This window comes from Theropithecus gelada, chromosome 17 (assembly GCF_003255815.1).
Source record: "Theropithecus gelada isolate Dixy chromosome 17, Tgel_1.0, whole genome shotgun sequence".
Taxonomy (NCBI): domain Eukaryota; kingdom Metazoa; phylum Chordata; class Mammalia; order Primates; family Cercopithecidae; genus Theropithecus; species Theropithecus gelada.
Genome location: NC_037685.1, coordinates 61,866,702 through 61,893,295, shown reverse-complemented (window position 1 = coordinate 61,893,295; position 26,594 = coordinate 61,866,702). Strand labels below are relative to the sequence as shown.

The window sequence follows — 26,594 nt, the reverse complement described above, 5'->3', positions numbered from 1 at the left end:
CTCTACTAAAAATACAAAAATTAGCTGGGCATGGTGGTGCACCCCTGTAGTCGTAGCTGCTCAGGAATCGCTTGAGCCTGGGAGGTGGAGGTTTCAGTGAGTCAAGATCACGCCGCTGCACTCCAGTCTGGGCAACAAAGTGAGACTCTAACTCAAAAAAAAGTAGTTTTAAACATATTTTAAAGAACAATAAATGTTTTAAAGTCAGTGCTGAAAACTTTTAAAAGTCATTATATTTTATGTTTAGGTCTCTGAAAGAAGATGAATTTGGCTGAGATTTGTGATAATGCAAAGAAAGGAAGAGAATATGCCCTTCTTGGAAATTACGATTCATCAATGGTTTATTACCAGGGGGTGATACAGCAAATTCAGAGACATTGCCAGTCAGTCAGAGATCCAGCTATCAAAGGCAAATGGCAACAGGTAAGATGATATTAAAGTATTAGATGTGTTGGGACAGCAGTACCCTATTTTACTTGAGAGATTAGAGTCGGAAAATGAGTTTGAGATGGAAATAGTTCCTATTTATCTGAATACTGAACTATGTTTAAAATATGCTCTTGTATATTTTAGTATCTTACCTAGTTAATGTTTTGTTTTTTGATCATATATTTCATGAGGTATGTTTTGAAGATATTTAATTCCAATTGAATCTACTTTTACTTTTTTCTGTTTTCATGATCAGTTACCTAATTGTGTGACTACAAACTTTCGAAATAAAGTATTTCATTCATTCATTCTTTTTTTTTTTTTGAGACAGAGTCTTGTTCTGTTGCCCAGGCTGGAGTGCAGTGGCACGATCTTGGCTCACTGCAACCTCTGCCTCCCAGGTTTAAGCAGTTCTCCTGCCTCAGCCTCCCAAGTTGCTGGGACTGCAGGCATGCACCACCATGCCCAGTTAATTTTTGTACTTTTAGTAGAAATGGAGTTTCACCATGTTGGCCAGGCTGGTCTTGAATTCCTGACCTAGTGATCCACTCACCTCAGCCTCCCAAAGTGCTGGGATTACAGGCGTGAGTCACCGCACCCGGCCCATTCTTTCTTTCTTTCTTTTTTTTTTTTTTTTTTAAAAGGGTTTTGCTCTGTCACCCAGGCTGGAGTGCAGTGGTGCCATCACAGCTCACTGCAGCCTCAAACTGCTGGGCTCAAGCGATCCTCCCACCTCAGCTTCCCAAGTAGCTAGGGGGACAGGTTCACACCACATGTCCAGCTAATTTTTAGATTTTTTGTAAGGACTGAGTATTGCTATGTTGCCCAGGGTGGACTCAAACCCCTGGCCTCAAGTGATCCTCCTGCCTTGGCCCCTCAAAGCACAGGTATTACATATGTGAGCCACTGTGCTGGACCCGAAATAAAGTATTCATACTCGCCCTTTTCCCTTTCATATTTACATGTTGTTTTGACCCATTTTGCAAAACTCTTTTGAAAGACTCCTTAAAAATACAAATGAGTCAGTAATCTAATAAAAAACATTACTGTATTTGTTGTCTTTTGACTATATAATTTGATTAATAAGACAGTTAATAAAAACTTGAATTTTAATTTACCCACTTACTGTTTTTTAAATTTAATGTTTTAATCAGTATCTTTTAGCATAGTTCTTGCTTTGCTGCTCCAATTTCAAATTAATTGTAACTTTTAAAAACGATTTTTTTTTTTTTTTTTTAACAAATCGTACTTATAAGCAATAGATCTTTAAGGAAATAAATAAAAGCATCTTCAGTGATGTTTAAACAAAATTGGCTTTTGTTTTGTAAGGGTTTATTATTTAAGCTTGTGTTTTCACCTGTTATACTGAAACAACATAACATCCTTTTTAGAAAACGTTAAGTGAAAAAATACGGACCACTTCAGGAGTTCGTGTGCATCCCGTGCGGGGGACATACTGGTCTTGTCTGTGTCATTCCAGTGTTAGTATATGTGCTGCCAATGCAGACCACTCCCCACTTGGTGTTAAAATTTAAAATCTTTTAAAAATAACAAGTACTAAGTCAAGTATTTCTTTGAAGTTTCCATTTTATGTACTAATGCCTTTCAAGTGTTTCTTCTAGTTTTTCCATTAGTCAGAAATTGATGTTTTCCTAAGTTTTGAGGGTAAATTTGACTTATTTTCCAACTTAAATGTTACCAAATTATATTGATTGAGAACAATATACTTGCTCCAACTCAGGCTCAAATTTTTAGTTGTTTTCTTCTATCCTTCCTGTTAGCTACAGGCAGGGTATTTTATTAATCTATCATGGAAGTATTTTTGACATGTTCTGAATTGTGTATGTTAAATAGTGACCATTTCTACTATGTTTCTTTCCACTGGGTTCTGAAATTACATTTCTTCCAGTGTAGCATATTGTGTAATTGCATGTATTAGCAGTTGAATTTTACCTAGCTTTTTCTTTGGATCTGTAACTCCTTCATATGTTCCTTTTAATATATTATTCAATATAAAGATGAGGGAAAATTTTTTATACTCTGCTTTACAGTATGACTTGCCTTCTGGTTAAAGAAAAAACAATTGTTAAAATGATTTATAATTGTAATTTTCTTTTCTTTTTTTTTTTTTTTTTTGACATGGAGTCTTGCTCTGTTGCCCAGACTGGAGTGCAGTAGTGTGATTGCAGCCTCAGACTCTTGGGCTCAAATGATCCTTCTGCCTCAGCCTCCTGGTAGCTAGGACCGTAGACTCGCGCTGTCATGCCTGGGCTAATTTTTTTGTTTCCCTAGGCTGGTCTTGAATGTAATTTTTAATCTTTATCTGTTTACTTTTGAAAATGAGTTTGTGCTCAAAGTTTGAAAACACAAGAATTTCCTCATAGTATGTGTTCAGTTAAATTTTTTAAATACAGGAAAAACCTTGTCTTTGAAATAAAAATAAACTTAGAACTCAAAATAATTTAAATAAGGCAAAAATAATTCAGATTTCAGTTGAAGGAGAATTTAAATAAAAACTAGAAGTTTGTAATTCATAGTATAATACCACTTCTAGCTTTCAGACACTCATGACAGGCGTTTTATATTTAGTGATATTGGGAATAGGAATTGTGTTGAAAATTTTGGCTTACCGTTTTTTGGAATCTATTTACAAATATATTAAAAGTATTTAGCACAATATTTTACATTTCTTGGAATGTTTAACTTGTTACCTACTTAGTTGATTGTTTTAAATTGTATTAATGATCTTCACGTTCTTTGGTAGAAATGGAATTCCATTATGAAAGAGAGATAACTACTTATTAAAAGGTATAGAATTATGGTTTTTTCAAACTAATTTCTGCCCTTTTCTCAGTATTACTTGAAATAGTTCTTTGTGTTTATGAATGTTTTAATGATTCATTTTTCATACTTTGACATTAAGAAAACATGCACTCTATAGCAATTTATTATTTAAAATTTATGAAGTCTTTAAACAGCTTCTAGCATAAAGCCTTTTTTTTTTAAGGTTCGGCAGGAATTATTGGAAGAATATGAACAAGTGAAAAGTATTGTCAGCACTTTAGAAAGTTTTAAAATCGACAGGCCTCCAGATTTCCCTGTGTCTTGTCAAGATGAACCATTTAGAGATCCTGCTGTTTGGCCACCCCCTGTTCCTGCAGAACACAGGTAAATAGAACTTTATATTCTCTTTAGGTTCTTCTAGTTAATTGATGTTCACAGTGAAGCATGCTTTGAACAAAGTATGAAAAATCATTTTTGGGGACATGTAAATTCAGTATCTGTTTTTAATATTCACATTTATAGGTTTACAGTTATGTATTTGATAAAGTACAGAAGTAAATGTCTTGTTACATATCTTGCTTTTAGAAATGCTTTATTTCGCTAATAACAATAGATGCCTATTGCTAGTCCTAAAATGTATCAGTTAAGAGAGGTCTTTTAGGTTTCATAATGGCAGCATCAAAACTTGGGTAGTTTTGCTTTTTTGCTTGAAAAGATTCTAACAACTTCAGATGAAGTGGTGGAGAAATTGAATGTTCCTGGTTGGGCCTACAGTCAATTTCCAGAGTTTTAGTGTAGAAGGAACCTTACTGATAATGTTTAAGTGGCTTAGTGCTTAAAGTCAGATTCCTCAGTGTGGCGTCTCCCACCAGTTTTCTCTAATACCCAGCCTGTGCATCATTTACATTAAACCTCTCTCTGTTTTTGCCCTTTTTTTTCATCTTGTCTGTGTAGTCTCTTCTTTCTGCAAGGATTACCCATAATCCCCATCTCTAAACAACTCATATTCATGCAATTCTGCAGCCTCTTTTGATTTGCCCAGACATAGCAGTTTGTTCGTAGTGGTTATCATGTTGCATTTATTTGTCACTTCACAAGATTTGCAAGGACAAGGACCATGGTTTTATTTAAAACAAAAATTAAATAATAAACTTTCATTGCTAACGCAGGGTTTGGCACGTAGTAGACATTCAACCAACATTGAATGAGTTAACTCCATTCGTTTCACAAGTGAGGAAACTGAAACCTGAGAGACCCTAATCATGCTAGATCAGGATGTGAGTTGAGGTCTTTCTGGCTTTCTGTCTGCTTTATTGTGAGGTGGTATTGTGGCCAGAGTATTGCACCATAGAAAATATGTTTTCCTTTGGCCAGTCTCTATAATAATCTGTTGAAATTTTCTAAAAACATTTTAAGAGCTATGAAAAATGGTTAATTTATTCCTTTGGATTTTTTCCACTGAATTACAGATAATTTTGTGATTTTCATTGTGAAAGCAGTAGATGAAGATTCTTTTTAAGCTTTGCAACAATGTAGTTTTCCTCTGATGTAACCACCTTCAGGTGTTCTATACTAAGGTAACCCATATCCCTCGAAAGGCAGTGTTTTAAGAGTCATATCATTGTTACCATGGAAGTTCCAAAATACTGAACGAATGACATTTTAACCTACTATAACTTGAAATTTTCCTGTATGTATGTATAATGAAGTACCTTGTTTTTTTACTGAAAGTCATTAATTCTGAAATATACTTCTAGTTTAAAGCTAAAAGCTGGCAATAACTTTAAATATAGGAATATATGCTCTGAATTGCTCGAGTACCATGATTCATTTCAAGCAGCAGTGTCTGCAGATAATAACTAATATTGATGGCTCAAACTGAATAAAAAGTTGTGAATGACAGTTTCCCGTTGATGAATACTGATCTCAAAACGTATCACTAGAATGACACTAGTCCAGTTATTTTCTTTTCTTTGTCCTTTCTTAACTGTTCGTAACACAAATCTGACTTATTTTTGTGCTTGTTTTTAAATCCTTTTTCTAAATGAAAGTGAAAGATGAATGGACCAGAATGTATTTCTCTGATTCTCCTTTCTTTGTACTAAATTTTTTTAAAAAGTTTTCTCTGTGCATAGCCATTGTATGTGGGTTTTTTGTTTTTTTGTTTTTTTTCCTCTGTGGATCAGAAACCCTAAATAAAAGCAAATTGCAGATTGTATATTGTCTGGGGAAAAAATAGATTTTCATTCCCATGTATATCATCAACAACAATAAGAAAACACCTTACAACTCCACAAGGTTCTACTAGAGAAGGAAATATAAGACATTGAGTAATAGCATGGGATTAATAGTTTAAAACTTTATGAATAAAATTTTTATGTAAGTAAAAACAGTGGGTCCTTCATCAATTAACAATGTAAGGTGAACGTTAATGAACTAAATCTTATGCTGGTTTGTGGCACAGAATGTATGCAAGGGCTGATAAAATAAATATTCAGATTGCAAATTTAGATTTAAAGGTTATGGAGGATTAGAGTTGTATGATATTTTTCTTGTTTTACAAACTTTGTTTCTTCTGCAGGTCATGTAAAACAAATATAATAAGATTTTCACTTAGTGATAGTGAATGGTAGATAGTCATTGGATATTCTTGGTTTAATGGAAAGACATTTGACTTCAGTTGATGAGATTGTGGATTCTGCTTCTGAAACCTACTTGCTTTATGACTTTGAGCAAGCTATTTACCCTCCCTAAACGTTAGTCTCACTATCTATAAAATGAAGATCTCTACTTCATGGAATTGAAATAAAAATTAAGACAGCAACTGGCGTGTAATAAGTAATTAAAGTTAATGGTCATCTCTGAAATAAAGGACTACAAATTCTTTCAGAGAAATAGCAAGAATAACAATTAAAAGTGATAGCCTCATTCATAAAACAAGTCCTTTTATTTTCTCCCTGCAGATTCTACTTAATTCTTTAGTTTCCTGAAACATTTCAAGAACTCTGACAGAGAGGGTATGACTTTTTAAATGTCCAAGTCTTAAGCAGTTGGTGATTATTTCCAGAGGAAGGATGATAGCTAATAATTATTAGTCACTTACTGTATATGTTATATACATTATTTTATTTAAAACCCAAGTGATCCCATGAAGTTTAGGTACTGTTACTGTGTATCCATATTATCATCACTAATTTATTATTATGAACCCCATTTACAGTTGAGGAAACTGAAGCTTATAGTTTGTAATTTTTCCAAAGTCATCTGAACAAGGAAGTAGCAGAGCCAGGATTTGAACCCAAGTCTCTTCATCTTCAGGAGTCTTATTTGTATGCACTCTGCTATATTACTTTTCATATATACTCAGTGGGTATATTCTGAGTATATTTTGATACACATCTGTATATCCTGGTATTATCTACTTGTTAACATTCTTACTAGTAGTGGTGGAAGAATAAACAAACCGAAAATGCTTAATGAAATTTTGATATTTCAAGGGTAACTAAAAAGAACTTTCCAAGCGAGCACCACACTGAAATTCCAATTTAAGTCAATAGGAAAATATGATATTTACTTGTTTTGTTTTTTCTTTCTTTTTTTTTTTTTTGCCATCTATCATCTTGTAATTTACCTTGTTTTATACAAAGCATTTCAGAGATGCTTCTGGCGTGATTGGCATTAGCCACTAATTTGGTAGCCCTGTTTATGGTTCTGTTCTTTTCACTTCATTGACATTTAACAGACACTTCTCCATCCCTGTTGCTGCATACCAAGGTAATCTGTGTATTGTGATTTTCCATCAGTGGTGTTGCCACATTGTTTGAAGTTCTATTTCTGTGTCATGAGTCTGCTGAATTTAATCATAATTAAGGTTTAAATCACCAACAGTTGCTTGGATAAATCAAAATAATATTTTAAAATTTTGATTCATTGCCTTAAATATGAGTAAACTGAGCTACAAAAGTAGGATCATGATGGTAGGTAGTGGCAATTTTAGAATTAAACTCCAAAGAGATGAAGTCTCTAGCTCATTCTTAGTGTCCTAAGTTAAAATATTTCTTGTATTAATGAAATGATTTTATAATAGTTTACATGTAGGCTTATTAACTACATTTTCTTTAATGAATTGGTTTCTTCCAGTGATACCTGAAACCATGAAAGTAGTAGTTTCTATATTGCAGCAGTATTCAACATGGTATATATTCAATAAACTATTCTTCATTTAGCTTAAAAAATAAGTATGGTAGGTCCTTTTCCCCCCAACTTTATTGAGGTATAAATAACAATTAAAAATTGTACATATTTAAGGTATACAGGTTGATTATTTGATATATATATGTGTTTTGAAGTACTTATCACAATAAGCTAATTAGCATATCAGTTACCTCACATTTATTTTGTTTTTCGTTTTCATTTTATGGTGAGAACACTTAAGATCTACCGTCTTAGCAGATTCAAGTATACAGTATTGTTAACTGTAGTCACCTTGCTGTACATAAGATATCCAGAACTTACCGTGCATGACTGAAACTTTGTACTCTTTGACCAATATCACCTCATTTTCTTCTCCCCTAGCCCCTGGTAATAACCACTCTTTCTAGGAGTTTGACTCTTTTTATATTCCACATATAAGTGAGTAATATGGTTTGGATGCTTGTCCCATTCAAATCCCTTGTTGAAACGTGACCTCCATGGTTGGAGATGGGGCCTGGTGGGAGGTACAGGATCATGGGGACAGATTCCTCATGAACGGCTTAGTACCATTTCCTTGGTAATGAGTGAGTTCTTGCTCAGTTCACATGAGATCTGATTGTTTACAAGAGTGTAGCACTGCCCCCTGCAACCCTTCTTGCTCACTCTTTCGCCTTGTGATATGCTGGCTTCCCCCTTTGCCTTCTGCCATGATTGTAAGCTTCCTGAGGCCTCACCATAAGCCAAGCAGATGTTGGTGTCATGCTTGTACAGCCTGCAGAACCATGAGTCAAGTACACCTCTATTTATAAATTACCCATCCTCAAGTATTTCTTTAAAACAATGCAAAACAAAAACAAAAACAAAAAAACAGACTAACACAGTCAGATCATGTCGTATTTGTCTTTCTGCATCTGGCCTATTTCACCTGCCACAAGGAAATGGGAGGATTTCCCTCTCTTAAGGTCGAATAATATTTTTCTTTCTTTGTGTGTGTGTGTGTGTGTGTCCGTATGTGTGTGTGTATGTGTACACACACCCTGCCCCCAACATATATGCACACATTTTCTTTATCCATTCATCTGTCAATGTATTTTTAGTTTGTTTCCATATCTTAGCTATTACCAGTAATGCTGAAATGAACATGAGAGTGCAGAGATCTGACACACTGATTTCATTTTCTTTGGCTGTATGCTCAGAAGTGGGATTGCTGGATCATAAGTTAGTTCTATTTAATTTTTTGAAGACTCTCCATACTGTTCTTTATAATAGCTATATAGTACCAATTTATTCCAAGTGGTAGGTCTTTCAAAGTTGCATCTTTTGGGAGAGAGAGCAGTAAGAATAGGATACACAAGCCTGAAATTAATCATTTTATTTCTTCTATATAGACGCACTAAAACTTTAATAGGCCTTCTCAAGAACCAAGGGGAATGGTATACTGTGTTTCTGTAAACATATAGATAGGAAGATTGATTTTTTTTTTTTTGGATCAAATTAGTGCTATTCAGTAGAAAATCAGCAAAGAGGAAATTTTTATTGACTTGGTATTAAAGTTGTTGTCTTATGTTTCTTTGGGTACTCAGAGAGATTAAGTAACTGACGGTGTTTTATATCCCAATTTGCATTGAAAAAGATCAGTTAAGGTCAAAGTCAAGTACTGATAGAGAATAAACTATCATTCCTGCATACAGGTATTTCACCCAGGCTCTGGCTCAGTTATTTTCCTGGGGTTAGAAGGTTGGGGTGCAAGTTTTTCTATCAGTTCCACTACTAATTGAGTGATCCTGCAAGTTCCTTTCTCTATACCTCATTTTCCCTTCTGTAAAACGTATATTGAAGTGAGATTGCTTTGTAGGATGCTGGCCTCTAGTATGCCTAGTACTGTGCCTGGTGCTGTCCCACATATGGTGGGATGCCGAAACAGACATGTTCCCTGCTCTCTCAGGCTTATGATTTTGTAGATGGGTGTGAAAGCCATTACAGAGTTAGAATGGACTAGATTTGGTGATTAATGAGATACAGAGAATGAGAGAAAAATTGGAGCAGATAATATCTACATCAAGCTGTTGAATAGGAGTTAGAAATGAGAACCAGACTTTGAGCGAGATTGGGATTCGTGTAGTTATTTCAGAATCATCAGCAACTAATGACAAAGAAATTTTAAGGTCATACTTTGTATGATGGAATAGGTTATTTGCCTAATACTATTGGCAGATTGAGATTATACTCATTTTCTTACAATTCTGGAGTCTTATTATCTTCTGAAATTCTGTTTCTGAGGTATGGGATGGACTCTTATTTTTAGACTGAGTGGAACGTGGGTAGCAGGGCTGATTAAGCACACTAATAACTGACATTTAGTGAGTTCTTAACTGTGAACCAGGTATTGTGCTTTTACATGGTTACTTTTTAAATCTTCGTAACCATCCTTAAAATAGGTACTATTATTATCATCCCTGTTTTTCAGAAGAAGACACTGAGGCTTAAAGATTCTAAGTTACGCTATCAAATGCGTGTAGGTCAGATAGGATAAGGATTGAGAACTGGCATTGATGTAGCAGCAGGAGATCACTGGTGGCCTTGATGCACAGTTTTGGTGAAATGGTAGAGAATGATGGAATGGGTTCAAAGAATGCAGAGCGAGGAGCCGAAGACGATAAGTATGCACAGTTCCCTCAATGAGTCTTGCTGAAAAAGGGAGCCAGGAAAGTGAGTGCCAGTTGGGGAAGGCAAGTCGTTGAGGTTTGTTGTTTTAGAGAGAAAGGAATAACAGGAGGTTTGTATGCTGGTGGGAACGCTGCGGTAGAAAGTTGATGATGCGTGGGCTAGATGGACAACTACTGGAGCAGTGCCGTTAGGTGACAGGAGGAGATGAGATCTAATGCACATGTACAGGGAGTGCATGGGCAGCTGGCTCAGAGTCACAGCAGGGAGGCAGGGGCATGTAAGGGTGTGGTTGTAGAGAGGTGGGCAGATAGAGATGTGAGCGCTTGTGCAATCATTTCAGCAAGGAGAAAAATGCAAGCAAGACTATCTGAGATTGAGAACAGAGTGTGTTTTTCAGGGTCTAAATTCTGATCTAATGTGTTCCAAGGGTGGGAGGACATTCCATTTGGTTATTTTATTTTTTTTTGTTCCTTTTATGTAAGTTTTCTCTAGGGAGCATTTGTATTATTTTTTAGAACTCAGTGGTCACTCTTAAATTTCCATTCTCCAGTTCTAGGTATGTAATACAATAAGTGCTTAAAAACTTGGCATTTCTGTCTTTTTTTAATGTTACAGAAAAGGCAACTGAAAGATAGAAATTATAATTCATTAAAGATTAAGTAGTGGGAGCAAGATAGTGGTAAGTCAGAATGGAGCCATAACAATTACTTTTACATTTTTGTTGAAAAGATCTTTGCCTTGCTGCATGTTGGTGACTGTCATTTTCCCCTCCTCCTTGCAAACTGCTGTTTAATGTGTAGTATACATCTGTTGCCCTTCAGTGCCCCTTTTTTCTTTTTCTTTTTCTTTTTTTTGAGACCAAGTCTTGCTCTGTCGCTCAGGCTGGAGTGCAGTGGCGAGATATCAGCTCATTGCAACCTCCGCCTCCTGGGTTCAAGCGATTCTCCTGCCTCAGCCTCCTGAGTAGCTGGAATTAGAGACTTGAGCCACCATGCCTGGCTAATTTTTGGAGTTTTAGTAGAGACAGGGTTTCACCGTGTTGGTCAGGCTGATCTTGAACTCCTGACCTCGTGATCTGCCTGCCTCGGCCTCCCAAAGTGCTGGGATTAAAGACCTGAGCCACCACGCCCAGCCCCTTTTTTCTTAATTATAAGAAATCCTGCTGCTCTTCAGTCATTGCAGTATTGGGACTGAATTCTTGAAAATACCAAATAACTTCCTCACTTAATAATGAAAATGTCTGTTCTCTGGACTTACATTGTTTTACTTTCATAATACTTGATATCATGTTGACCATCTTCTTTGGAACTCTCTTTTCCCTCCTAAGGCTTCTGTGACATTACACAATTCTGTTTTTTTCCTCTTTTATTCTGACTGCAGCCTCTTTCTCTTATCTCTTCCACTTGTTGCTCCCTAGTCCTTAGCTTTGTGAGCCCTATGGAGCCAAAGAGCAGTAGAAAGAAGGTCCTTACCCTCCAGGAGCTCATGTTTCCTTTGCACAGAACTTGACCATTCACCAGGCTAGATACAGTTTGGATCTATGTCCCTGCCCACATCTCATGTTGAATTGTAATCCCTAATGTTGGTGAAGGGGCCTGGTGGAAGGTGGTTACATCATGGGGGCGGATTTGCCCCTTTGGTGCTGTTCTCATGATAGAGCTCTCAAGAGATCTGGTTGTTAAAAAGTGTGTAGCACTGCCCCTTCCACCTCCCCCCACCCCCCACTCTGGCCATGTGATGTGTCTGCTCCCCTTTCACTTTCTGCCATGATTATAAGTTTCCTGAGGCCCCTCCAGAAGGTGAGCAGATGCCAGCTTCCTGTACAGCCTACTGAACTGCGAACCAGTTTACACCTCTTTTCTTTGTAAATTACCCAGTCTCAGGTATTTCTTTATAGCAGTGCAAGAGCAGGTTCTTCTCCTAGCCCTACCACATGGCTTCTCCGAGGACAAATCATTCAACCTGTCCCTCATTTTCTTCCTCTGTAAGTTGGGGATCAACATGAAAATTACTTCGTAGGGTTATTATGAGAATTAAATGATTTAACGCATGTAAAGTGTGAAGAACATCCGGACACAGAGGAAGAGCTCAAGATGTGGTTGCCATTTTCATTGCCTATCCCTTAGTTCCACCCCACTTGATGTTCACATGGCAAATGCCCTCACCTCATTTGTTCAAATGGCACATAGAGAGTCCTACCCTGACCACCCTGTTTTAAATATTTACCCTTCACTGTCACCACTCTTGTTCCCTTACTCAGCTTTATTTTTCTTTATAGTACTCATTGTCATCTGATATTATTATATTATATATTGTATTATATTATGTGTGTGTTACCGTCCCTGCTAGATTGTAAGCTTTGTAAGGTCAGGGCCTTTTATTGGTTTGCTGCTTTACCCTCCGCACCAAGAATGTTGCCTGCCACAGTGTAAGTATTCCATAAATATTTGTTGAAAGAATGAGTAAATAAAATACTTATTTAGGTTTATTCATGCGTTTGCCAATGGTTTTGTTTACCATTTCTTGCATTTCACTATTTCTAGATTCAGTTTCATCTTTGCTGAAGAATATTTAGTAGTTTTTACAGCCAAGGTCTCTATTAGTGGTAAACTAATAGTTCTTTTCTCAAAATATCTGTATTTTCCTATCACTCTTTCATGATGTTTTAATATAAAATACTAGTTTGGTAGTTAGTCTCTGTGCTTTGAAGGTGACATTAGTAATAGTTTTTTGTCTCCTGGTGTGTATTACCAGTCTGTGTGTTGTTTGTTTATAGGTAACTTTTTTTCTCGTTGGTTTTAAGGTTTTTTTTTTTTCGTCTTTGTATTAAACAGTGTCACTGTGAATTATTTAAGTGTAGATTTATTTTTATTTATACTTAAGATTTGTGCATCTTTTGCTCAAATTTTTAAATGCTTCTAATCATATTAAACATACTTATTTTGTAGCCTATAGCTGGCAGTTCCCTTATCAAAGTTGTTGAGAGTCATCTTGCTTTATGTTACTTCTGGTGAGCCTCGTGTGCGGTAAAGTTGAGAACTTTTCTTCAGCAAGGGTTTAACAAGTCATTTCAATATGTGGCTTGTTTGGAAGAAGGTGTCACTCCTGAGACGTCTGGGTCTGCTTCAGCCTGGTGCCTTAGGGATGTTACCTGCCTAGGCCCACCTTTAGGCCCACTTTCTCTGCTTAAGGTAGTGTAAAATTGAGTCACAAATCACATGAGGATGGGTCCTTTGCTGCTATATCTAGGGGGTACTTTTGTTTCACTTCACAAATGTAGAACATAGACCCAAGTAGAAAAATGTACTCATTTCTTCTGTCTTTAAAATTCTACCTTTTTACCAAAGTGGCTGTCCTTTGAGGATCCTGGCTTTATGTGGTAGTCTCAGTTCAACTTTGACTAGTGTGGGGCTATAACCCTGTCTCAGATCTCACTTGTGGTCAATAAATCTCAAGCCCTCAGATATCTGAGGCCCAAAACACTGACGGACTGCCATGTCTTCAGCTCATGTGCTTCTGTTTCTCTCTCTCTCTTTCTTGGCTATTAGGTATTTCACTTACCTTATGGTAAGGTCAGCTATGTATATAAAAGGATATTGGTTACATTTTACCTAGAATTCCTACATGTTTTATTGTGGGAAGGTTTTCAGCTTATTTATTTTTGTCGTCACTACATATTATTTTTGTAGTTCTATTATCAGTTCTCGAGGGGCTTATCTTACAGCTTGTTGGGTTTTTTTTGTGACTTGTTTATATTTGAGTTGAGAAGTCTTCTTCAGCAAGGTTTTAGTTATAGGGTTTATGTGAACAGAAAGTGATGTCTAGTATAATTGTAAAATATGTATGTACATTCAGCTAAATTATAGGCTTAGTGAATGCTGGTAGTATGTCACATGCTTTTAATATCCACTTGGTTTTATAAATCAGTAGAATAATCTCAGAAGTTGACAATAAACTGGACAAAGACCTGTGAGAATTTTTTTAAACTTCACCTGATACTATTTTATTATCTGTAGAGTAGAAGTTGTATAGTCCTGATAATATGAAAAAATACCATTGTTTGTCAAGTTTTAAAGTCTTTAGAATTAGGCAAAAAATAAATTAAATATCTTAGGTTTTTCAAGTTCAAAGATTTTTAGAATTTAATGGTAAAGGCAATGACTTATCTGTAGAGCCAAAGAAAACCAAAATACAAGCAGTGATTAACTTGCCTGGGAGTGATGGAATTCCATCATTAGTGAAAGGTTTAGTAGTTTTCACACCCCTTGCCTCACTCTTGAAATGATTGAATGAATGGCTTAGCAACTTTAAATAAGATTTTAGTATGGCTCATCAGAAACACTGACAAGAATCCACTCAGTATCCCAGCTTGAATAACTGTTGTGGGTAACATCAAAATGCTAGGAATCCAACTCCCAGCCTATTAAATGGGATTGTATAATTTTTGGTGTGAGAAGTATGTCTGTAGCTCCAGATCTTAAACCATCTGAAATTTCTGGTTTACTATTACCTTGGTTAAGTTGGATAAGTGTTTTCTGTAGTAGTTAAGCAGAGCTTTTAACTCCAGGAAAATTTAAAATTAAAACTAGATATGTCTAAGAGGATGAAAACTATGGTAATAATGTTTTTCTGTTTAAGGATATGTATATATTTGCATATTTATTTTTTATGTACTTGGAATATTTAAGAAAATAGGCTAATGAGGGTGACATGTATGCAATTCCACTTTAAATGTATTATGGAATAATTTAGACTCGTGATTTTTTTCGTACATGAAAATGTATGTTAAGTACTTTATTGGAACTCTTAGGAGAAATTTAATATTTTATTTGTAAACTTGATTTATTATAAGTTTATAAAGGTAATTATATGTAAATTATGCTTTACTAAGACAAGAACTAAGAAGAAAATATATTAAATTTATAAATGTTGGTTACAAAATTCTGGTGGCATTTTACTAGCGAGGTTTGTAAATGGGACCAAGCATTATTTTAAACTCTCTTAAAAGTGGGCCAGGTGCAGTGGCTCACCCCTGTGATCCCAGCACTTTGGGAGGCCGAGGTGGGCAGATCACTTGAGGACAGGAGTTCAAGACCAACCTGGCCCACATGGTGAAACCCAGTCTCCACAAAAATACAAAAAGTAACTGGGCATGGTGGCACATGCCTATAATCCCAGCTGAGGCAGGAGAATCACTTGAACCTGGGAGGCAGAGGTTGCAGTGAGCTGAGATTGTGCCACAGGACTCCAGCCTGGGCAGCAGAGTAAGTGAGACTTTTTTTTTTTTGAGATAGAGTTTCGCTCATGTTGCCCAGGCTGGAGTGCAGTGGTATGATCTCAGCTCACGGTAACCTCCACCTCCTGGATTCAAGTGATTTTCCTGCCCCAGCTTCCCAAGTAGCTGGGATTACAGGCGCTTACCACCATGCCTGGCTAATTTTTTGTATTTTTAGCGGAGACAGGGTTTCACCATGTTGGGCAGGCTGGTCTCGAACTCCTGACCTCAGGTGATCCGCCTGCCTCAGCCTCCCAAAGTGCTGGGATTACAGGTGTGAGCCACCACTCCTGGCCGAGAGACTGATTTAGGGAAAAAAAAAAAAATCTCTTAAAAGTGACTTCTAAAATCTGCTAGACTCATACATAGAAAAAAATTGTAGCTGAATCTGAAAGCTTTAAGGAAAAACTGACTTTTTGCATTTTTAAATTTAATAAATTGAATATTTTAAAAATCAAAGTAAGCCTCTGAAGAGTATTCTCTGCACAAAAAGCACCCTTGATAAAAAACAACTCATATCAACTTGTATCATACCATTGTGTGTGGTGCTCCATATATTTCTGAATGTAATTGATTTGCTTAGATAATGAGGGCATACTTTTTTTTTTCTTTGAGATGGAGCCTTGCTCTGTGGTCCAGGCTGGAATGCAGTGGCACGATCTCAACTCACTGCAACCTTCGCCTCTCAGGTTCAAGTGATCCTCCTACTTTAGCCTCCCGAGTAGCTGGGATTACAGTTGCCCACCACCATGTACAACTGATTTTTGTATTTTTAGTAGAGAAAGGGTTTCGCCATGTTGGCCTGACTGGTCTGGAACTCCTGAGTTGAAGTGATCTGCCTGTCTCGGCCTCCCAGAGTGCTGGGATTACAAGTGTGAGCCACTGCGTCCAACCCTTAATACAGCCTTTTACATTGTATAGCATAGTACCTTACATTCAGTAAGATTTAGCTATTTGTTGAAAGAATTAATAATATTTTAAAGGTTCCTACTTATAATATTTGTTTATAATCTGATAGCAAATAATTTAAAACTTCTAAAGTCCTTTTTAGAACCAGAAGCTATCCTTAATGATTAAATTCTGAAGAGTCACTTGGTTTGTGAAGACACCACTGAAATTTAGTAGAAAAAGGTGGGTCGCATCAGTAAATGCTTCTGGGGTAATTGATTATCCATTTGGGTGAAAAAAAATCAAGATACTTTCCTTCCCCACCTCACATCATACAAAAATTAATATAAAATAATCAATACCTAAAATATTAAAAGTAATAAAGTAAAACTTCTAGAAGGAAACATGGGAGGGATATCATCATGATCTCGGGGTAGGCAAAGATTTATTAAACTGGCCACTAAAACATTAAATATAAAATATTGATAAATTGGACTCCTAGAATTATGACCTTCTCTTTATCAAGAAAGATACCATTAAGAGAAGTAAAATGCCTTTGTAACAGACTTGCACCTGTACATGTGTCCCTGAATCTAAAATAAAAGTTGAAAATAAAATGCAAAAATAAAGAAAAAAGCAAATCATACACTGGGAGAAGATATTTGCAAAGCATGTATGTGACAGAGGACTTGTATCTGGACTATATAAAGCAGTACCAATAAGAACATGTACATATAATATTGATACTTAATGTAGCTTAGAAGGAGGAAGTACTGGATTTCAAAGGAGATGAGGCTTATTTGCATGTGATAGAATAAGGCATCTTTCTTATTCCTATAGGGAAATCTCAAATAGGAGAATTGAGCCCAGTATAGATACTTTTGTGTTTCACCTGTTATTCTGTAAATATGAAGTGCTATAAGCTAGTACAGTGTCAGTCTGTTTGACCATTAGTGCAGCGGTCAAGGACACTATGTAATCCTACCAAAGTCTCTTTTTAAAGAGAGACTAGTAAAAGAAGCCTTGAGACCTTTATTGTTTACACAGCCTGGAAGCTGTCACTGAGTCCTTAAATTGAAGCATGACATTGTGCAGTGATGCGCTAGTGGACAAAGAAGTACAGAACAGAATCAAGGATGTCCTTTGGGAAGTCCACAGAGTCTGTTACAAATGTAATATCCCATTGCAGTGAGATGGAACTGAAGACTTACAAAGCAGAGGCACACTTCCTGTGGACAGGGGCCCTGCCACAGACAACACATCTGGCTTCTTGAGCAGTTTCACTCAGACCATTTAGGAGCCCATCAGAATATTGAGTGGCAGGACAAGGTCAGTAATGGCGAACACCCAGAATGCAGCCGGTGTAAGAGTTTTGAACCAATTCTTCCACAGTACAGCTTTACTGAGCAGGATGTGTGTGGAGAATGGACTACAGCAGGACTCCTAGGCGGTCGTTGAATTGCAAGCTGAGGTGGGGAAAGCACACGCTGAGGAGGCAGAAGGAGTGTTGTCTGAGGCCTGCTGCGGTGCACCCTGAGCAATGAGGTCCTGCAGAGCGGGCCCAGCCGCCCGAGCAGCTGCCATCCAGCTGGGAGGGACGGGCTTGCTGTTGGTGAGCGGAGGCTCTGGCTAGCTGTTGAGTCTGAAAAGCAGGACCACAAAGAAAACAGACTGTTTAAACAGCAGGTGAAGCCGCTCACAGAAGAGCAGACTTGATGCAAATCCTGTGTGGAAAAGATTGTTGGTCTCATTTTACTGTCTTTGGCCATACCCATAAATCTGATTCAGGAAAGACATTTATGTGTACACAAGTATATACAAATAAAAGTAAAGTTGTACTCTAGTACTTTCTACCCCTTCATCAAAAACAAACAAAAAAACACAGTGGTCACATCGAAATACTAGAAATAGAGCAATTTAACAATTACAGTTTTTTATTTACCAGACTCACCACATTTTTATTTTATAGGCAGAATGCTTAAAAGACTGCCAATGTCCTAAAGACAATAATGTAATAATACTTTAAATTTCAAAATGCCTCATAGCCGTTACCATGCACTATTCTGTAGTTCCTTTCCTGTGGATTTCTTTCACAAGGTTCCTTGTCTTTGTCTCCTCCTAGGGTCAGAGTGGTAGAGGCCATATACCTCCTAATGGGTGCCTTAGTAAATACTTGTTTAACTGGACTGAACCCTAAGGATTAAGATGTCAGTGTATGGTAACCTCATAGACAGACACGGTTTTCACCAGCCTTATAGCAATTTCATGATGTACTCTAATTCCAGCATCTAAATATGCTATGTCAGATTTGCAACATGTTAACACATTTTTTTTCTTTTTTTTCTTTTTCTTACCGTTTTGGCCTTTCGTTTGCAACCGTCATGGCTTTTTATCCATTTTCCTATCTTTGAATTATGCATATGTGTCACCTTTTCTGATAAGAGGAACGGAACTCCATGATGAGTTAGGTGAATTGTAAGTGTGAGGCTGGAAAGGGGATAATAATAGATATGGCATGTGGTTAAAAATGGAATACACATATGGGATCTGGAGGGCTATAGATACATACATAGCTGTAGAGAGAGAAAAGGTAGGAATACAGAGGTAGAGACATTTCAAGAGAGAACTAAGATGAGACACGAAGTGATAGAGTCCCTTTCCCAAGAACCAAAAAGAGACAAAAACTGTGCTGAGAAGCCTCAAAACTTCACTGTTTGCAGGAGAGAAGTTCCACGGTGATGAAACAAAATATGCTATTTTGAATGCATATATGTATTAAAATTTTTAATCACATTTGGAGGACTGTATAATTTGAATGATTCTGTAATTTTTAGACATTCTCAAAACATGAATATTTTTAGACATAAATTACTTAAAGATTTCATTGTTAGCTCTGCCATTTGTAATTTGATGAGTGAAATGTTTCATTTTCCATTATAGAAGCAGAGAAAATCATCTTGGTCGTCAAACAGAAATTATTAAAATGTACAAATAGACTTATTTAGAATTCCTATCCTTACAGCTTTTAATGCTTTTTTCTAAAAAAAGTTACTTATTCTTGGTTTAGGACAGTAATGAATAAAATTACTGCCTTTCCATTACGTTGTTAAGATTGTTAGATGGGGATAGTCTGTGTTGCCCTCTATTGGTGATTAATAGTTAACTTTTGACAGAATAATTGCTGCTGTGTGTCATTTGTGTATTTAATAATTGTATCAGCCAGTATATTTTAGAAAAAAGAATTTGGGAAAACCAGCCTATAGTTGTGGCCGTGAATTGGCCAAAGGTGAAAAAATTAGATTTCGGACTTTTTGATTTAACAATTTTATTGACTAAGGTAGTATTGAGATACTTTTGCCTTTGATTAATTTTAATTTTAATTTTTTTTTTTTTTTTGTCAGAGCTCCACCTCAGATCAGGCGTCCTAATCGAGAAGTAAGACCTCTGAGGAAAGAAATGGCAGGAGTAGGAGCCCGGGGACCCGTAGGCCGAGCACATCCTATATCAAAGAGTGAAAAGCCTTCTACAAGTAGGGACAAGGACTGTAGAGCAAGAGGGAGAGATGACAAGGCAAGACGCTGTCTTTCTGTAATTCACTCGCTTGAAGCCCAGGACTTTTGGTGGATGTTACGATTTGTGTTGGCTTTTCAGGATCCTCTGGTTTTGACGGGGAAAAGTTAGAAACAAGTCTCATTCAAAGCCTAAGTAGTCTTTGTGTTTTGAAGGCCACGCTGCAATGCAAATGACCTCAGAGGCATAGTAAATATATATATACACATACAAGTATAAAAATATTTAGTGCAATGGATCCCTTGTAAGAAAAAATACAGCTTTAAAACTTTTTTGAAAAATATTTTAATAAGTATTCTGAATAGAAATGAGCAATAAGTGAAACCAGTTATGGGGAAAGACAAGAAAGTAGATATATATGTTCACAGAATAAGATGAGGGATATGATTTACTACTGCCAAAAACAAGTATCTTTGATGTATCTGTAGATTATCGTAGAACAAGATTTTTTTTTTTTTTTTTTTTGCCTTGAGAAAATTCCCCTTGCTTAGGGTTCATTGTGCACATTTAGTTATTTAGGAAATTGATTGGTGAATAAACATGGTACTGGGTGGAAATTGTGTACTTCCCTTAAAATGGACTTAGGACAGTGGGTTGAAGATAATCTTACAGAGGACTTAGGACAGTGGGTTGAAGATCATCTTACAGAGGAAGGAGATAGCCAGGATGATCTGATGTGTCTCTTAGGCCTTAATTTCAGTAAAAAGAGAAAAAAATTTTAAGTGATAGTATTTCCCATTTCTACTGTGATGTCATAAATGAATGATAATGTAATTGAATTGCCACAAAGAAGTTTTTTTACTAGTTAGAGAGTCAGGATCTGTCATCACATTCAGACCATGATATGTATAATAAAGACATATCTAATAAAAAGTGGTTATCCATCAAAACTGTATTTGAATATTTTTATTACATGTAATTTTGATCTGTAGATAAGGACTCTAGACCAACTTCCTAGGTCTTATATCCATAATACATAGACCATGATAGAATAAAATTGGTGTTTTCTGAGTATTTCTGAGATAATTCAAAGACATATTCTACCTCCCTGCCTCAATAGGACACTGAAAATGGAATTAGATTTTTTTAATGTTTGTAATTTGTGGGAGCTTTTATGCCATGAAAATAGCAAGTGATTCTATTTCAGATCCTTTTTGGGATTAGCAAAGGGTAGTAATAAATACATTAACTTTGAATTTGTTCTCCCCATTATCAAAAGCCATATAAATGGGTACTTGAAACGCTGTATCTTAAATGTTGTTTTTGTTTCTTTTCTTCATTTTTATGCATTGCATAAAAATGCATTGGTTTGCATTATGGAGAATACAGTAGGGGCTGAAATCCAACCCCGTTTGCCAGCAGCTTTTAGATAAACCTTTAGAACAGGATAAGGAACTTCCAGTTTTGAATTTACAGAAGAGAGGAACCATGGTCATGGTTTACTGGATGCTGCTTTGCTAGGCACTGTTCAGAGTGATTAAAAAGTAATTTATGAAACAATCCTGTGAAGTAGGTGTCTTACTGTCCCCACTTTACTGATGAAGAAGGTGTGGTACAGAGGGCTAAAACTTGCTAAGATCTCACAGTAAGAGATGAAGACTAGAAGAATGGAATTTGTGAAGTCACGCTTCTTTTTCCTGTTTAACCTTCAGATTTTTCATGTTATGTAGTATCCCCACTTACCGAGCTAGATGAAAAGTTGGATTGGATTTAACAAAAGAGATCCAGAACAATTAAATGTTGGTTTTTAAATGTGACTCTTAAGCAAAGAACAAAATAAGCAGCATTTTTTGAATGTCAAATACATTTTTTTTTTTCTGGAAATTATAAATTGTCTTTCATTTATAATGTTATCAAATGATTTTCTAAATCTTATTCTTTCATTGACATGTAAGTACTCCGAATGTCACTGGAAAGTAACCCTTTTATGTAAGAAAAGAAAAGAACTCTGCAGTTGTTTGGAGATAAGAGATATTTTCTGAGTCACTGTGGAAACAGAGGGGACTATAATTTTTCAAAACAAACTCATGCAAACTTCATTAGCCTTTGAAAGTTACATTTGATGCAGTTACAATTTTCGTAACCACGCAAATATTCATTAGGATACTGAAGTTCCTAAAACTCACTGAAGCCTGCGATAGGATTTGAAGCAGCTTAGGTGAAACTAATAGCTATCTACTTCTGCTAAAAGCTGATTTGAAAATGAGTGTTGGGGCCAGTGGCAGTGGCTCACGCCTGTAATCCCAGCACTTTGGGAGGCTGAGGCAGGTGAATCGCTTGAGCCCAGGAGTTCAAGACCAGCCTGGGCAACATAGTGTAACCCTGTCTCTACTAAAAACACAAAAATTAGCTGGGCGTGGTGGTGCATACCTGTAATCCCAGCTACTTGGGAGGCTGAGATACGAGAATCGCTTGAACCTGGGAGGCAGAGGTTGCACTGGGCTGAGATCCTGCCACTGCACTCCAGCCTGGGCAACAGAGCGAAACTCGGTCTCAGAAAAAAGAAGGAAAATTAGTGTTGTTTGGAAGTACCCTCAGTGGTATGGGAGTCCTCAGTGTTTATTGTATTTGTTTTTCTTAAGATCAGTTTTGTGTGTTGCTACCAGCTTTAAAATTGAACTAGAAAAGAACAGAAAATTCAGAGTTTATTGCCAATAAGTACAGTATTATTTTGATAAAAATTTATTTATAAAATATATACAAATTTATTCATATACGTTTATGTACACCAGCTCATGATCCAGAATGCATTTATTACTTTATGTCTGGGTCAGAATTTTGAAAGCTGCTGCAGCACTCTAACTATGTACTTAACTTTATAGATGTAAGAAAAGTGAGGATAAGAGAAGTTAGAGGTATCTTGCTTAAGGTCCCTGGTATATTTTTGGCTTTTTAATTTGGTGTTGGGAACTGTATGATGGAACAACTAATAATGGCAGTAGTAGCAAATGTTAGTCTTCCTTGAGCACACTTATCCTTTTTGAAGCTTTCTACAAAAAAAGCCCTCTTTGAAGGTTTTTACATTTATTGGTTTATTTGATCCCTGCATAATCCTGTGAGCTCAGCATTATTTTTCCTGTTTTATGTGTAAAGAAATTGAGACACTGAAGTCTTAACTGCAGATGGTGAACTAGGATTTGAACCTTGTCTAATTGTAATACCTGAGTTTTTTAATCATTATGCACAGCCTCTTATTTGAAAGTGCTTACTATCTTCTTATAAGAGTACCAGTTTATTTCCTGAAAGTGATTATGTCTTTTTTCTCTTTCTTTTTTAAAATTACTGACAGGCTTCAGGTTAGGTCCCAGCTTAAAATGCTGTTTTTTAGTAAGTAACAATCATTTTGCATAGTGATCTGTTGTTGAGGCTTTATCATTTTCCCCCCTGAGGTCTGCAGGGTCAGCCATAAGTCTAACTAGTACTCTGTTTGTTGAACACATCCTTATTAAGTGCACATTTTGTGTCAGTAATAATTCTAGGTGCTAGAAATACAAATGTTAATGAAATGTAGCTCCTGGCCTGAATGAATTAACTTTTAAGCTATATTTTTTTCAGTTTTATTTCAATGTATCTGGTCTCTTCTTCCTGCTATAGCAAAATAGCTTAGACTGGGTAATTGAGAAGGAACAGAAATTTATTTCTCACAGTTTTGGAGGCTGAGAAGTCTAAGAACAAGCCACTAGCAGATGTGGTATCTGCTGAGGGTCTGTTCCTTCTAGATGGCACCTTCTTATGTGTCCTTACAGGGTGCTCCCAGGGCCAACAGGCTCCCTTGGGAATCTTTTGTTAGGGTGCTAATTCTGTTCATGAGGGCAGAAACCTCATTGACCTAACCACCTTCCGAAAACCCCATCTCCTAATACCATCACATTTGGGCTTAGATACCAACATGAATTTTGGAAGGACATAAACATTTAGACCATAGCACCTGGGAAAATCAGATTTTTTATTATCTTGCTGTTTAAACTTAGAGTCAAATAGAAATATACATAGAAGTAGCGAAAGGATTTTTTTATTTAAGAAGGATAATCTAAAAGTAAAATATCAGGTAGTAGAAGAAATATTTTTGTTTTATAACCTTAATTTATAAAACTCTGATTCTCAAGTATTTTTAAGATTATAGTTTTATGGTTAATTAACTCAGTGAAATGAGCAGTACTTCCATTATCTCATGATTGAAGCTATATATGCTTTTAAATAGAATTCAGATTAAAGGACGGTAAATTATATTCTCTGAATTCATTTTAACGTTGTTAAAGGACTGTATTTCATTGAATTATACATAACAAATGGCCATTTATCATGAGAAGGCTTTCCTTCTCATGAGTAAGTCTAGGGATATCTGATATGGAGAGATGTTCGAAACTAGATTGACGTATTCTTTTGAGAGCTATTGATTGATTATATAAATGAACAGTGACTTCATAAAAATATTTTTATTGAAGAAAAGTGCACAAATTTTAATGGTACTTTTTTGATGAATAATGATAATCTAGCCAGTGGTGTATATTAATAACTACTTTTATGAAAAAAAGGTGTATGTGTGTATACACATTAAAGAATAAGATGATAGTGAAACAAACACGCTAGAGCTTCACTCATTGATCAATGACTTCAGCAGTTTTCAAATACTGGAAGAATAATCAGATTTTTTGTGCTATTTACAGTGTAACAGCAAAAATGACATGCTTTTAAGTTTAGTCTGCATTATTAACATTTTCCCCATTACTTTTCTAAATCTAGGCGGTCAAGAAAACAATAAATCAAGCCCTGATTTATAGCATTTGCTAATTCTGTGATGTAATTACCACCTGTGTGATGGATTTCAACATCATGTCACTGAACTCATATTTGAGATGAGTTTGGGTAGCAGCCTACCATTGTATGGTGTTTCCACCATAGAGATACAATAAGCTATGGAACCTCAAGAGAATAGGTAATAGTAAAATAATTAGGATGTGAGGAATTTTGAGTATTTATTTCCTTTTTTAAAAATATAACTTATTCAAAGTTTGTGTAATTTAATATTTATTAGTGGCTGTATGTCACAACTGGCTCACAAAATTTCTGAAAATTTAGTAGCTGACACTTAAAAACTAGTAAGAAACAGCGTCAGCATCTCACTGCATGTAAGCCTTGTAATTCAATGTAACCATCAGCTCTGGGGTCAAGAAATTGAACATTTGGCACCCCAGAAGCCATGTTCATGATCCCTCCCAATCTTTGCCACTTACCTCTTTCCCAAAGGTAACCATTATTCTGATTTCTAATGCCATAAATTAATTACGCCTATTTTGGAACTTTATGTACAGTGAGTATTCTTTTGTGTCCAGCTTTCTTTGTTCAACATGTATTTGTGAGAATATTTCCTGGTGTTGTATATATTTGTAGTTTATTTTCATTGTCATATAGTAGTATATCACAGTTAAAATCTGTTTCTTATTAATGGATATTTGGGTTGCTTTTAGCTTGAGACTGTTGTGAGTAATGCTGCTTTGGATGGTTTTCTGCTTATCCTTTGACATATATATGCGTGCATTTCTAGTGAGCCTATACCTAGGAGTGGAACTGCTGGATCATAGGATATGCATAAGTTAAACTAGTGAATAACACCAGTTTCCAAAGTGGTTATACAAGTTTTCCCTCTTACCTACAGAGGGGAAGTTTCAGTTACTCCACATCCTTGGCAACACTTGATGTTGTCCATCTTTTTTAGGCATAATCATATCTCATTGTGATTTTCCCAGGATATTTACCATGTGTTGTGTATTTACCTGATAATTTATGAGGTTGAAAGCCTTTTCATATGTTCATTGGCTATTTGTATCATTATGACTTGTTTTTAAGAAATATCTTATTCTGTCCTTTGAATATTAAGTTGCTCCACACATTTTTGTCTCTGGTGGTAGCTAATTTATAGTGCTGGGTTTTGTTTTTATTTATTTTTTTACCTTGTTGTGCTAGATTATAGTAAAGTAGTTTTAATATCCAAGTAACTATTTGACCAAACTTGTGATTTAGAATTCTAAACCCATTTGTGGAAATTTGTGCTATTCTGGTTTTTTACTCACCCACTGTTGATTTTCTTTTCCTGTGCAAATGTCAGCTTAGTCTTTGACGGGGATGAGGTCTTAGGTCATAGGAAGAGTTGCGTTCAAATATTTTAACCTCTTATTCAGAAGACTAATACACATATTTTTCTTAGACTGAACAGTCTTACTGTATTTCAGCCTTGCCAAGTGAGAATGCTTTAGCTTCTTGATTTTAGAATTTGTATATCCTTACTGAGCTATCTTAAGTTTTCCACTTTCAAGGCTATCTTAATAGGAGTGCGTGAGCTCTTACTTAATGTGGTATTTGGTATTTCTTATACAGTAAGATTAAATGTGGGACCTTAGTAGCTGTATGTGTTTTTTCTTATCCTCTCTCAGACTCTACCACTCATTTTAACCATTCTATATACTACAGAAAGTGTAAAATAAAACATGAGAGAACACACCGTCCCTGGCTTGTTGGCATCAAAGGAGCCGGAGAGTTCCTCTTAAATTAATAGGTCAGATTGTGTCTTTCTTCTGCTCATAACTTTCAGTGGCTTCCTATCTTAGATTCAATGCCAAGTCCTCATAATGGCCTCCATGGCTCTGCAGAGTCTGGCATCCATTTCTTCTTTGACCTCATCTTCTTTCTCCCCTCATCTCATTTCTTTCTGTTGATTTCTGTGTTGTTCTTCAGACTTGTGAAGTATATGCTGACTGTGACACATTTGAACTTGCTATTCTGTCTCTGT

The 26,594-nt window shown here is 36.1% G+C and overlaps 1 protein-coding gene and 1 non-coding gene across 3 annotated transcripts in view; one reads left to right on the top strand and one right to left on the bottom strand.

Moving 5' to 3' along the window:
• Window positions 1–26,594, top strand: part of KATNAL1 (katanin catalytic subunit A1 like 1) — a 93,932-nt gene that overhangs the window by 24,679 nt on the left and 42,659 nt on the right. For both annotated transcript variants that reach the window (XM_025364164.1, XM_025364165.1), the window contains exons 2-4: window positions 248–423; window positions 3,437–3,597; window positions 19,639–19,807. In XM_025364164.1, coding sequence (XP_025219949.1) covers window positions 262–423; window positions 3,437–3,597; window positions 19,639–19,807 — 492 coding nt within the window. In that variant the 5' untranslated portion in view covers window positions 248–261. The remainder of the gene's footprint in view (window positions 1–247; window positions 424–3,436; window positions 3,598–19,638; window positions 19,808–26,594) is intronic.
• LOC112611242 lies at window positions 1,835–1,937 on the bottom strand. The gene has a single exon (XR_003116608.1). It is a non-coding gene; the product is annotated as a U6 spliceosomal RNA (small nuclear RNA).